We start from the raw sequence: 15,161 nt of genomic DNA on the forward strand, positions 1-15,161 counted from the left end.
CTTCTTCAGAATGACCCAGATAGACTTCAGGGATGGTTAGAAAAATGGCAGCTATGCTTTAATCAAGCAAAGTGTAAGGTATTGCATCTTGGGAACGCCAAGTGTATAAGTTATTTTGGGGTCACCCAAAATAACTTATACACTTGGCGGAGTTGAATTAAAGCCGATAGTGGAGGAAAGGGACTTGGATATTACGTTATGGTCAGCTATGAAGTTCTCCAAGCATTGTAGACTGGTTGCAAGGAGGGCTCATGATGTCTTCTCAATGATTTATCGAATAACTCTAGTAGAGATAAGGATATCATAAATCCCATTATATAAGGCTATTGCTAGACCTCACTTGGAATATTGTGTTGAAGTATGGAGACTACACCTAAAGAAAGACATTGTTCTTCTTGAAAGGGTCCAAAGACAGGTAACTTGCCTGGTGAGATTGGCAAAAGGGTTCCCATATGAGGAACGACTTCAAATATGTGGGTTGCAGAGCTTGGAAACTAGGCACCATAAAGGAGACTTGATTGAGGTGTTTAAGGCTCTGAGAGGCATAAGCAAAATGATTAAGGATGATATTTTCACGGTTATAAATGATTCTAGAACAAGGGGCTATAATTTCAAGTTACGGGAGGAGTTGTTTTGACTGGTTTGCAGTCAAAAGTTTGCAGAGAGTTATAAATTAATGGAATAAGTTACCTACATGGGTGGTAGAGGCTGACAGTTTGGGGAAATTCACAAAGGTCAGCTAGATAATTACCTAAGGGAGGAGGGAAATGCATAGGTTGTCCATTTCTTTTTCTCTTATTAATTATTATTATCATTTATTTATTTTTTAATTTTCTTCTTATTATTATTTTATTTTATTTATTTTTTGTTATTTTATTTTTTTATTATTATTATTTATTTATTTTTTTGGCTGGTGCAGCATAAGCCATAGGCTTCCTTGCACCATGTGGCCATTACTAATAGGTACGTAATAAGTCTGATATATAGCCTTCTTACACTTCAGTGGTATGTTCCTGTTCCAGATCAGATCTCTTGTCTGCCTATAGAAATTCCCGCCCACTTGTATCCTTCTACTTATTTCTTCTATCACTCCAGTCTTTATAATGGTGCTTCCTAGATACTTGAAGTTGTTAACCATTTTTAGCTCTTTCCCTACCATTGTAATATATCCATCAGGCTTGCATACCCATTAGCCTTAAACACCTCGATCAGATCTTGCAGGTATCAGATCACCAGGGCCAGATTTACACATAAGCTAAACAAGTTACAGCTTAGGGCCTCACATTACAAGGGGCCTCGCTCCATCTTAAAAAATATCATTTTTTTAATATTGTTACAGACAGATGAACTGTAAGAGAGAAGGGCCTCATACATGTTATAGCTTAGGCCCACAAGTTTAAATTCGGCCCTGTGCATCATCTCTTAAAATTGTAATTGTCATCCGAATAACATAAGTATATGGCAATATTTCTTACAGATTGCATCAGATAAGATTGACATGTGTAATATTGCATCAGCCGTTACTTTCAGCTATATAAGCGTGCTCTGCAAGAGTTGCAGTCATTCCTTGCTTGTCAGGATGGTGAGTTATGTGTTATTGTTGTTTTACGTGAGGAAGGATGTTCCTCCCGTCATATTGCTTATAGAGTGTCTTGTAATCAGTCAACCCAGTGAGTAGATTTCTTTTCAAACTCAAGAATACTGGTTCTGCTGAAGGGAAATAAGGAATGGATGCAAACGACTCTCTCCGCCAAAACAGGACCACGTTTTGAAGTGCTTATACCTTAAAAACTATAAAGCTTCTTTGTCTGAGCTGAAAAGAGAATGGGAAGAACATACAGGTAGCAAGTGCAGTAACAGTCAGAAGATGCCTCTTCAAAAATGGACTTGTAGCCCGTCGTCCTAAGAAGAAGCCCTTCCTCACACAAAAAATGAAAAAGGGCCGATTAATTTGGTGTAAGGAGCATGTCAAATGGACCCCCGAGCAGTGGAAGTCAGTTATTTTCTCAGATGAGAATAAATTCAACCTGCATGGCTCTGATTGGAGATAAACGATTTGCCGTAGACGTCGTGAAGAATACCATCCAGACTGTATGGTGTCTACAGTGAAATTCCCTACGAACCAAATGATATGGGGGTGCATTTTGTATTGTGGAGTAGGTCACCTGCAGTTTATAAAAAGTTCCGTAAATGCCAGTGGATACCTGGTTATATTGGAAGGCAAATTGCTGCCAACTATTAGAGACCATTTCAACCTGCCAAGTAACTGCATCTTTCAAAACGACTCTGCTCCTTGTCATTGGATGAAAAAAAAGTGCAAGTAGGCACTTCTGTAGTCACTTTAGCTTCATTTCTGCATTAGAGGTTTGACAGTAATGTGTTTACATTTGTTACAGATGAAAAAAATAGTTGGAAGAAGGGTCAATTACAAGTGTTAGCTGGCCAGGAAATAGCCCGGACCTGAATCCTATAGAGAACTGTTGGCATCGTGTGGAATCTGCAGTTGCCAGAAAGGAACTAAAGACTCTTCGTGAACTTCAGGAAGCCATAATTTGTGTTTGGAACCATGAACTATCAGTTGATTATCTTCAGAAATTGATCTTGTCAATGCCTTGATGGTGTGCTGCTGTCATCAGGACCAGAGGCAATTCAATTAAATATTAGTTTGCGCCTGGTGAACTTTTCATTTTGTATTCCATTTAAAATGACAAACTGAAGCAAATTGAGGGCTTCTGATAACATTTCAGCCATAATCGTCGTGGTTACCAAAACTATTGTATAAAGGTTGCAAATGCTCATTTTGGAATATTTTGAGAGCACCTTACTTAGCTTTGCCTTAACTATTAATAAATATCTTTGGTTTATATTTCTATTTGTGATGCTAATCATTAATGTAACATACCATTGCGAAAAAGGGTTAGAAATGTGAAATTCCTTGGTGATGGACTTTCTTTGGACACCAATGTATATATAATATTGTGTATATTATATATATTATTAATATAAATATATTATTATTATTACTAATGACACTGGTGGCAGAGAAGAAAAATGCATGGGATACATATAAATTATAAGGCAACACATAAGTCTACGGTAGATAAAAGTTTTTAAATAATTTTTATTTGAAAACTTTCCACTAAAAAAATTAAAAGAAGTAAAATACATGAGATAGGAACTATTTCTTAAACAGCTCCGTCATCACCACTCTTTGCAGAATCGGTTGTTTCTCCTGCCATAAGTCTTGCTTCTTTCTCGGGAGATTTTCCACTACTAAGCTTACTGGGAGAAGGTCTCCACTGTCAATTTAGCTTCGCTGTCTCCAGCTTCTTTCTCAGACATTTCCTCTTCATCCACAGTGTCTTCACTTGTCTCCTCTGAATCAGTCGGTTCACTGTATCCATTTTTGGTGGTCGACCTTTCGGTCTTCTTCGGAAACTGAAGAAAGTGAAAGTTCGACATTTAAGCTAGTCTGTAATCAAGTCACAAAGGAGGTTAGGCAAGCGAAGGCAGATTATGAGAAATCTTTGGCAAAGGATGCAAAGAAAAACAGCAAAGATTTCTTTACTTATATAAATTCTAGAAGGAAGGGGATGAATCAGGTTGGCAAATTGATATCAATGGTTTGACTCTTAATGATCCTGTTCTGATAGCTGACAAACTGAATGATTACTTTGCATCTACATTCACACATGAGGAATTCTGTAGGGAAGTGGAGAACAAAAGCTTATTAAACTCTAACAGGGAAGTAATGATTTTGTAATAACTGAGAGCAAAGTGGAGGAGAAATTTTTGAAGTTAAACATAAGAAAGGAACCTGACGTCAATGGGAATCTATCCAGTTATATTAAAGGAGGTGGCAAAGGAAGTAAGCAAGCCCTTAGCCATAATTATGACAGCTTCCTTGGACTCGGGGGAGGTCCCCATGGACCAGAGGTATGCAAATGTATTCCCAATTCACAAATGGGGATCTAAGGGTGACACGAGTAATTACAGATTAGTTAGTTTAACTTCTGTTCAGGGGAAAATAATGAAGTCACTGGTTAAAGAAGTGATGCAGGATCACCTAGACAAGACTGCAGTAATAGTTCAGACACAGTATGGGTTTGTTAAGGGGGAAGTCTTGTCTGACCAATTTGATTGGATACTACGATGTGGTTTCAAAGGAACTGGATGCAAAAAATAATTTTGATATCATATAATGTGTTTGGATTTCGGGAAAGCTTTTGACACTGTTGTGCATGGAAGACTACTGTACAAATTGGAACAGTATGGTATTAAGGGTAAGTTGCTACAATGAATAAAAGGGTGGTTGAGTGGGAGAAGACAGAGAGTGGTAATCAATGGATGCTGCTCTTTGTGGACTAATGCTATTAGTAGAGTCTCCCAGGGTTTGGTGTTGGGCCCATTGTTGTTTTGTATATTTATCAATGATATTGATGAAGGTATATCAGGTTTAATGTCGAAGTTTGCAGATGATACAAAGGTTGTTAATGATACTTTGATGATACAAAGGACAGGGTTGTTAATGACAGTAATGACAGATGCTACTGCAACAGGATCTAGAAAAGTTGAGGAGATGGGCTGAGAAGTGGCAACTGTAGTTTGACATTGACAAATGCAAAGTACTGCATGTGGGTATCAGTAACACAGAGAAATGTGCTGACTGTATGGTACTACACTCATGGTAGTGGAGAATGAATAAGACCTGGGAGTAATTATGCAGTCAGATATGAAGTTTTCTGAGCAGCGCAGACAGGCTGCCAAATCAGGTCATGGGGTATTGTCAATGATATACAGGAATTTTGCTAGCAGGGATAAGGAGGTGATTATTCCCTTGTATAAGGCAATTGTCAGGCCACACCTTGAGTACTACATACACATCTGGATATCCTCATTTTATGAAGGATGTAGAGTTGCTAGAATGAGTACAGAGAAGGGCAGTAAGACTGGTGAGGGGAACAAATGGGTGGTCTTATGACAAAAGGCTTAAGTTCTGCAAATTGCAGCACCTGGAGACTAGGTGCTTGTAAGGTGATGTAATTGAGTTGTATAAGGCCTTGAATGGTTTGAGCAAGACAGATGGGATTCTCTGACTGGATTCTACCTCTTGCTCAGATTACAAACCTGAGAGGGCATAGACTCAAATTGAGGAAAGACAGTTGTACAATGGATATGTGGAAATTTGGTTTTACCCAGTGGGTAGTTGATTGCCGGAATAAACTTTAATCTGTTGTTGTGGAAGTTGATAGCTTAAATAAATTCAAGAAGTGTACAAACTTTTGGAGTGAATTGATGGGTGAAATGGGAAGTTTTTTTTTTTTTTGGCTGATGCTGTATAAGCTTGCTTTCTTGCATCATATGACTCTGCTAATGCTAATTTTACCATCATATATTAATTGAGAAAAATTGCTTTACATGCAAATAGCTTTACATGTAAATCGGGACTAAACGATATCACCAATAATTTTTTGGGAAAACTGAAGATTTCAACCAAAATTGGGACAATCACAGAAAATTAGAATATCGTCACTCTATGTCTAATAGACAATCCAAAGAGAAATCAACAAATAAAAGTTAATATTTGAAAGCATACTGGTAAAGAATTGGGTTTTAAAAATCTTAATTTCCTCATGCTTTTTCTGAAAAATGCCCTGCTTTCCTATTGCTTACACTTGCCAAATTTTCAGCTTATTCATTATAAATTTTGCTTTTAGGCTCATCTGAGCATTAATTGTTTTTATGTAATAATTTTTTTTATTTAATTCATTAAGTATTTCTTTTTATGTTTTATCCACATAGTGAAGAGTCTTTTAATTATAGGCCTTATTATTTTGCCTGTAATGAATGAAAAGACAACAGTATAACCAATAGTGTTGCCTTGCTGTCCTTTAAAAACCAAAATTGGGATATTTTCTGATAATCTTTTTCTTTGACTTAACCCAAGAACCAAAAATTGCAAGTTCATTCCAACAATTAACTGCCCACTGGCTGAAGACAAACCTCTGCACTCCTATCCTGCAGTAATTGTTCCTCAATTTGAATTTATTTGAATTCATATGTGTAGTCGAGTAAGAGGAAGAATGCCATCAGCACCGAGCTTGTTCAATCCCTGCAAAGCCTTAAACATCTCAGCCAGAAAAAATAATCATCAAAAGGCACCTGGGAGGAAACTAGGAACTCTGCATGTGCCTAGTCCCAGATGCTGTTATTTGCAGAACTGAATAGTAAGATCTACATCCTTTATAAAATAAGACCTGCATGCAGTACTCAAGATGCACTCTGATTGTTTCCATGTACAATTGGATAATCATGGCCTTATCTCTGCTAGCAAAGTTCCTGTGTATGATTAGCAAAACATCATGAGCTGGCAGCCTAGCCTCTATGCATTGCTCAAAGAATTTCACATCTGACTGTACATATACCTCCTTCCATGTGCTTTTTCTGTTTTCCACTACCCTGAGTGTAGTACCTTGTAGTTGGTACATTAATTTGGGATTACTGCTTCCATGTGTAGTACCTTGGATTTTTCAGTATTAAACTTCAGTTGAGATTTCTCAGCCCACATGCTGAATTTTTCTAGCTGTTATTGCACTAGTATCCTTGATTACCGTCATTAACCACTCTGCCAACCTTGGAATCACTTGCAAACTTAAACATTTAGCCTGATATACCTTCATCAGTTTCATTAATAAATATAGAAAACAACAATGGGTTCAATCATCAATCATCCTTTTGTCCATAGCAGTGACTTTTCTTTAATGCCACACTGCTCCAATTTGTACAGCAGTCATGAATATGCAACAGTATCAAAAGCTTTCCTGAAATCCAAGTAATGATTATCAAAATTATTTTTTCAATCCAGTTCATTTGTTACTTTATCATAATATCCAATTCAGATTGTTCAGACAACATTGCCCCTTTCAAATACTTTGGCTGCAGTATAATTGCAGTCCTGCCTATGTGGCTAGTTTACTTCTTAAAAGAATTACTTCATTATATTTCTTGGAACAGAAGTTAAGCTAACAGGTCTGTAATTATGTATGTGATCTTTTGATCCCCTTTATGAATTGGGGATACATTCGCACATCTCCACTTGATAGGGACCTCCCCTGAGTCCAGACATTTTATCTTAGTTATCACAAAATCATTTAGAGTTCAATAAATGTCTGACACCCTAAAGAGTTCTTTGTGTGTGAATGAATATGCAAAATACATATTCAGTTTGTCAGCAACATCAGCAGGGTAATCAACGGTAAGACTATCAACATGAATTGGACAATGTGTCCAATTCACTTCTACTGTAAATATAACCAAATAAGTCTTTGAAAAACAAGAATTTAAAATTAGTGGCCCCTCTTGTGTACAATTATTAAAGTGCACTAATTTTACATCTTATTGCAGTGCATTCAAATGTTACACTCTCTGGCTTTATGTCATGGAAGAGTCCAGCTTGTATCCATTTGTTGATGCACCTGTGTTTTCAATTAACATTTTGCTTGTTATCAGTCAAGATAATATGGGAGATAATATTCAATTTCCTAAATAAGTGATATGATAAAAATCATGAATAACATGCACATCTAAAGCATTTCAAAAGAAGGGGGTATTTAAAAAAATAATTAAAAATATATTTTAATATAACAGATTATTTTTCACAGTTGTGTTCATTTGAAAATAAAGGTAGCATCAAAAATTCAACAATTTCAAATTAGTTCTCACTGATTTTTGAGGCTGTAAATGGGGGTAACTTTTTTCCAAGTGCATGTGATCCTCAGGAAACACTGGACCCCCATTTATGAGTTAAGACAGCCTATTAGCACAAATTTATTATTATTATTTTTTTTGATTTTTAGCTGTTATTGGAAATGTTCTGAAAACGGTAGTAATTTTTTTAAAATTATTCACATTAATGATTCATTCACTTTTCCAGTTTTTAAACAAGGACATATGAGGGTTTATCTCCTCCCATGTAATAATATTTTTTAAACTTTGAGAATTGATATATTTTTTTTTTTTTTTTTTTTGCATGCAGCAGTGAAATGTGTCAAATGTTTTGTGATTCTTGTGGTAAAAATATTCATTATGCCCAATTCTTACTACATGTGAAGTTTCAATTGTCTCAATAAAAAAAATAATAAAGAATAATTTATTGAAACAAAGTTTCAATAAATTATTTCTTTAATTAATTTTAGAGGCAGATTTTTAACAAATTTGGTAAAAAGAATTTATCAAATTTGTTCTTGATCAAGGCATCACCTGCAAAACTTACTCTAGGATTAAAGTAAATAATTGCAGTCATACAAAAAGAAAATAATGCACTTACTGAAAAGGACAAATGTCATGATCACCAAAAAAAATACTCTGTAAGCACAATATGCTGCCCAACCAGTGTAGATAGGTGGAAAGGGAGGCCTATGTGTCCTATCAAGGATTAATCGAACATTTTCTTGTAGAGCTAGATCGTATCAACTTCCACAACAAAAGATGGAAGTCTCTTCTACCAATCAACTACCCACTGGCTAAAGGCAAATTTCTACAGCTGTCTTTCCTCAATTTGAATCTGTGCCCCCTCAAGTTCTTAATCTGAGCAAGAGGAAGAATCCCATCAGCATTCAGCTTGCTCAACCCATTGAAGGCCTTATACACTTCAATCAGATCACCTCGCAGGTGCCTACTCTCCAGGCGCTGCAATTTGCAGAACTTAAGCCTTTCTTGGTAAGAGCACCCCTTTGTTCCCCTCACCAATCTTGTTGCCCTTCTTTATACTCGTTCTAGCAACTCTACATCTTTCCTAAAATGAAGCCTCCAGACCTGTACACAGTACTCTAGGTGTGGCCTGACCATTGCCTTGTATAACGGGATAATCACCTCCCTGTCCATGCTAGCAAAATTCCTATTTATCATTGACAAGACTCCATGACTTGCCCTGGCAATGCGTCTGCACTGCTCAGCGAACTTCATATTTGACTGCATAATTACCCCTAAGTTTTTTTCACTTTCCACTTCCTGAGTGTAGCAGCACACAGTTGGTACATTTCTCTTCGGTTATTGCTACCCATATGCAGTACTTTGCATTTGTCAATGTTAAACTTCAGTTGCCACTTCTCAGCCCATTTGCCCAACTTATCTAGATCTAGTTGGTGTAGCATACTGTCTTTACTGTCATTAACAACCCTGCCAACCTTTCATCTGCAAATTTGGATATTAAACCTGATACACCCTCATCAATATCATTGATAAATATACAAAATAACAATGGGCCCAACATTGAACTCTGGGGAACTCCACTAATAACGTTTGTCCCCGAAGAGCAGTGTCCATTGATTACCACCCTCTGTCGTCTCCCACTCAACCATCCCTTTATCCATTGTAGCAATTTACCCTTAATGCCATACTTCTCCAATTTGTACAGCAGTCTTCCATGTGCAACAGTATCAAAAGCTTTTCTGAAATCCAAGTATATGATATCAAAATTATTTTTTGGCATTCAGTTCCTTTGTGTTTGTCCTCAGTTCCAAATATCTTGTTAAGTCTTAATATTTTTAAATACTGGTGTACTGCAGACCACTATGCGTGTGCAGACATTACAAAGCATTATATAACTGTTGGCAGGTATAATGCTATGCTATATTGAAACGAAATGCTAAGACAAATTTTATCAAAAAAAAAAAAAAAAACTAATATTAATAATAATTATCTGTGCTAGAAGAAGAAATGTAGTAGTAAAATGTTGGGAAGACAATGCATTCAAAAGAAGCAAGCATTTTTCACAATTCATCTAATAAATATTTGTTTTAATTTTTTTTTTTATTATAATTCATTACTCCCTTTACTGAAAATTTCTTCTGGGTTCTGCAGAATGCAGTTTGAGAAACATTGTCCTAGAGTATGATTGTTATAAGTGTACTTTATGTAAGTAACTTTTATTTCTAAATTTCAGTATTCCTTTAAGTTGCAGTACAAATTTTGAATGCAGTTCATTAACTTATTAATAAAAAAAAAAAAAAAAACTTTTGTTAAAAATCGCTAATATTTGCTGTATGAATAGTTGCAGATACTCAAAAAAAGCAAGTTATTCAGGACACAGAAATATCAGAAATGGATAATTTTACATCTACTAACAATGAAGATTCTAAGGATGATAATTCAGCTAGTCCATCTTTTTCAAAAAACATAAGTGATTCCAAAACTGACACAGTGTACTCAGAATGTGGTGTGACACCAGGAAATATTCATGGACACGTTGCTACATCAAATGGCATTCTAGATTATAATAGTGGAGTCAGTGCCCACACAAAAAGTGATCTATATGGTGTTTCTAATAAACTTTTGATTACTACAAATGGCATAATGCAAGAATTAGATGATTCTAGTCATAGTGATAGTGCAGTTGAGGAAAGTCAGCAAGAGCTGCCTAAGGATGACCATAGTGAAATAGTGCACTTGGTAAGTCCAGCAAGAGATAATAGTGGTGCAAGTAATGGAGATGAGGGATTCATCGAAACTATGGAAGAAAAAACTTATCATTCTCATCCTTCCTTTCCTGAAGATAGAGAACACATAACCGTTATGGAATCATGTGCTGATGAAGATGCTAGCTGCTTGTCGACTGAATCAGGTATGTTTTCTTTTTAAAATCATCTTTGTGAAATAATCCATTCTTGTTATCAGTGGTCATCAAACCTTTTGCTGTTGTGGAGCTCTTTCTTTTAAATAAACTTTTATTGGAACCTTACCCCTTAACAGTGATTAACCATGGAATTCCATTGAATGTAAATACAATTAATTGTAAATGTAGATATTATTTTTAATATAAAAAATTAAAGAAAACTTTACATTGAATTTTATATTTATGTAATTTAATTTTAAAATTCTCATAAAATTTCCTGCTGAAGGTTAAATTATGTGTTCTGTTAATGTTAAATTAATTTTAAAATGTCAGATATTCATTTTTTACTTTCTAAAAAAGGATCAAATATAGCTATGTTTAATAGTCGTCTGATTCTTTTTGATTTTAAGAAAAGTACATACATCACTACATTTGGCCATCAGTGCTTTTGGTCCTTGAAGGTTGTCTCGGACATTCTTCCAGCTTTGACAGTTAAGGCTGCTACTTGGGAGTCTAAAATGTTGATGGAGCTGATATTCAGGTTACACTTATGAGTCAAGAGGAACAAATTTCAGCAAAGTTCTGTCATTCTGTGATATCCAGATCTTCAGCTTTCACTTCATGATGGTGGGACTGTTAGTAAGTATTATAGGTATATCCCACATTGACTCTGGGTACATTTCCATGTGCAAGGTCTAAAGACACTACCTAATCTGCTGGAGATGACCACCCAGGTGAACTAATATAGGCAAGGGTCATTGTGTGGCATCCACATCACCTGGAGGAATGGCCAACTCTCTGTGTTGCTAGGTGCTATTATGGATTCTCATCAACTGCGCAATATCAACACTTTTTGTTATCGTAGGCTAGAAGTGGTGAAATAGTGTTTTAGCTCTAGAGCAGCGGTTCCCAACATTTTTTGACTTGCGAATCCCTTTCAATATAATATTTTTTTATCACGAACCCATTTCAGTGTAAAACTTTTTTTAGAAACCCCTTTCAACATAATATTTTTAAAGCTAACCACTAAGCCTATATTCTCTGAAATCGTATAATGTTTATGAATTTTATTATAAAATATTTCATACTAAAAAATGTTAGTATGGAAAACATATTTATTTAACATGATATACTGTAAGATAGTAAACTAATTATAACGAATTGTGGGAGATGTGGTTTTTCTTTCTTTGGCAATTCTTTAATTTTCATTTAATTTTATTTTACTTTATTGTGTATTATTAGTTATATTTTGTAGTTTATAATAATATACCTATGTAAGTCTGAGCAGATGCCATTATAGAATTTTTAGTGCGAACCCCCTGGAGCACTTTCGCAAACCACTGGTTGGGAACCGCTGCTCTAGAGTAAAGTTCTGGAATCCACTCATCTCTTTTGTCATGCAGTACGAACTATGTATTTTTAGGTTATGATGAGTATCATAGGGATCTCCCTATGATACTCATCATAACCTAAAAATACATAGTTCGTACTGCATGACAAAAGATCCAGGCGTCCTTATATTTCCAGAATAGAGCTTTGAGACAGTTTTCGTATGTTGACTGCAAGATAGATCACTGGAGAGAACTTATTGGTTGTGCTTTAGGAGGCATGTAAATTAGCTAGTATATAATCTTGCCACCTCTATTTTGCTGGTTGTGACTGCATGAAGTCTAAGTAATGTGTGGGGGTGGGGAGCAGGGTCAAGGCCATGTTATGTCAAAGAGATGTTTATATTCTTTCTGAAATACAAAATATCCAAAAATTTCATCTTAAACAAATTCTCTCCCCCCTCCTTAGCATTTACCTCAGTGCATCATGATTAGTCAAACTGATAGAACAAACATATGTGAAAGGATCTAAAACTTCCAGAAATGTCAATTTCACAACTTGTTCATTTTCTTAGATTACCAGATAACCACTCGCCTTATACCATTCATCTTTTTCTCCCAAACATCACCTTCATTACGAACATCACCTCATCCTTCAAAGTACACAGTTAATGTTATTGGGTAGCTCAGGTTCTGAGGTATCCAGTGGAGCTTTTCTACCAGGGCTATTCTTTTAGCCCTGCATGATTTCTATTTCTCTTTTTCTTGGTTAGACATACTTTAAATCATATGATCCTAACATTTCCTTAGATTGTGTCAGTAAAATTATTCTTAAGATTAGGAATGTTTTTTTTTTTATGCAAACTTTGTCACAATTTTTTAATGTAAACCACAAGGTTTACATTTAAAAAAAATTTACCCTTTTTTATATTTATTATTATTTTTTTTAATCTGAACTTTGGTTTTTCCAAAAAAATGTGCCAAGGCTGTTCAAGGTGAGAAATAGAATATTACAGTTGGCTTGTATCCAAATTATCAGCTTCATTTTCTGCCCACACTAAGCTTTAAAAAGTTATTAGGCAATCCAAACTTAATTTTGAAAAGGCTAAGAATAGGAAATTAGCTTTTTGTCCAAAGGTTTTGTTATCATGCCTTCTGGTCTCAGTCCAAAGCTATTGGTCACAACTTCTATCCATCATATTTCCACCTGTTATTATATCCTGATGGTTCTATTGCATCTTCATCTAAAGAAATAACTGATTTATTACGGTGTACGTTGATGACCTTGATAAATCACCTCCTACCATACAAACACATTACTTTGATGCCAAGAAGGGTCAAGTCCTGAGAGCATTTTTCCACTTCTTAAAAACCATTTAGTCCAGAACGTATTCATCTTATGTTCCTTTTGTGCTCCCTTTTTACACTCTTCTTTCATTAGTCTTTTTCCTTCTGCATGAAAATTTGCCCATGGAAAGGAAGGGTTTGTCACCTAAAACAGGTGACAAATCCTCCTTCCAGTTATCATCCCATTGCATGTACCTGTAAAGATTTGTTAAGATCCTGCAGTACAAAAAAAGTATCGCAGGATCTTAACAGTAATGGAATTTACAAAATCAGGTTTGTTAAGGGGGGATGAGAGAATCCAGCCTGACCAATATGAATAACTATTGTGTTCCAGTAATGAAGGAACTGGATGCCAACAATAATTTTGATGTATATTTAGATTTCATTTGTGCATTAAGAATTTGCAGATAAAGGAACCACTAGGTGACAGTGATCACAGTGTACACAGTGAAGTTGAAAAATATGTAATTAATGATATTGAAATTTCGCAAGATTATTTAATGAAAAAACTTTCGAGCCTACAGGCCAGTAAGGCTCCTGGAGTTGATAGAATATACCCTATAATCTTAAGGGAGGCGGCAAGTGAGTGCATTGAACCATTGAGGCTAATTATGCGAGCATCACTAGACTCTGAAGAGATTCCATTGGATTGGAAAAGTGCCAATGTATCTCCCATACATAAGGGTGGTTCTAAGAGTGAAGTGGGAAATTATCGACCTGTCAGTCTGACTTCAGTGGTAGGGAAAATCATGAAGGCAATGATCAAGGGTGGAATTCAGGATGATTTGGATAGAACTGAAATTCTCAAGGATACTCAGCATGGTTTTGTAAAGGGAAAATCATGTTTAACAAATCTGGTTCGCTATTTTGAAAGGGTCACTCACAAGCAGGATTTAGGGAATAATTTCAACATTTTTTATTTAGGTTTCAGCAAAGCTTTTGACTCATTCCCACATGAGTGGTTGCTTTATAAGCTGGAACAGGTTGGAATCACTGTGAAAATCCTTAGATGGATAGCAGGATGACTTCAGGGCAGGAGGCAGAGGGTTATGATAAATGGCTATTCCTCAGATTGGGTTGATGTAAGAAGTGGGATTCCTCAAGGATCAGTATTAGGACCACTGTTGTTTTTAATTTTTAAAAACGACATCGATGAAGGGATAGGGGCGAGATGTCTAAATTTGCAGATGATGTTAAAATTGGTAGTTAGTGATCACTGTCAAGCTGAGCTTCTTCAGAGAGACCTAGATAGACTTCAGGAATGGTTAGAAAACTGGCAGCTATGCTTTAATCCAGCAAAGTGTAAGGTATTACACCTGGGAAACAGTAATCCCAAAATAACTTATTCACTTGGTGGAGTTCAACTAAACCCAGTACTGGAGGAAAGGGACTTGGGTGTTACGATACAGTCGGACATGAAATTCTCTGAGCATTGTAAACAGGTTGCAAGCAAGACCAATGATGTCCTATCAATGATCTATCGAACTCTTGCAAGTAGAGATAGGGACGTGATAATCCCATTATATAAGGCTTTTGTTAGACCACACTTGGAATACTTTGTTCAAGTATGGACACCGCACCTAAAGAAAGACATCGAGCTTCTTGAAAGGGTGCAAAGACGGGTAACTCGCCTGGTGAGATTGGCAAAAGGGCTTCCTTATGAAGAAAGACTTTTAATATGTGGGTTGCAGAGTTTTGAAACTAGACACCTTAGAGGAGATTTGATTGAGGTGTTTAAGGCTCTGAGAGGCATCAGTAAAATGAATGAGGATGAAATTTTCAAGGTTATAAATGAGACTAGAACTAGGGGACAAATTCAAGTTACGGGGTGAGGGGAATTTAGATTGGACTGCAGGAAGTTTTATTTTAGCCAG

General features: G+C 35.9%; 1 protein-coding gene across 2 annotated transcripts in view; it reads left to right on the forward strand.

Moving 5' to 3' along the window:
• The window catches only part of LOC150086948 (traB domain-containing protein), a 77,338-nt gene that overhangs the window by 10,943 nt on the left and 51,234 nt on the right, over window positions 1–15,161 (forward strand). For both annotated transcript variants that reach the window (XM_090372836.1, XM_090372837.1), the window contains exon 2: window positions 10,052–10,621. In XM_090372836.1, the coding sequence (XP_090228962.1) occupies window positions 10,052–10,621 (570 nt within the window). The remainder of the gene's footprint in view (window positions 1–10,051; window positions 10,622–15,161) is intronic.

Source organism: Mastigoproctus giganteus, chromosome 4 (genome assembly GCF_048544385.1).
Source record: "Mastigoproctus giganteus isolate SK-2022 chromosome 4, ASM4854438v1, whole genome shotgun sequence".
NCBI classification, from domain to species: Eukaryota; Metazoa; Arthropoda; class Arachnida; order Uropygi; family Thelyphonidae; genus Mastigoproctus; species Mastigoproctus giganteus.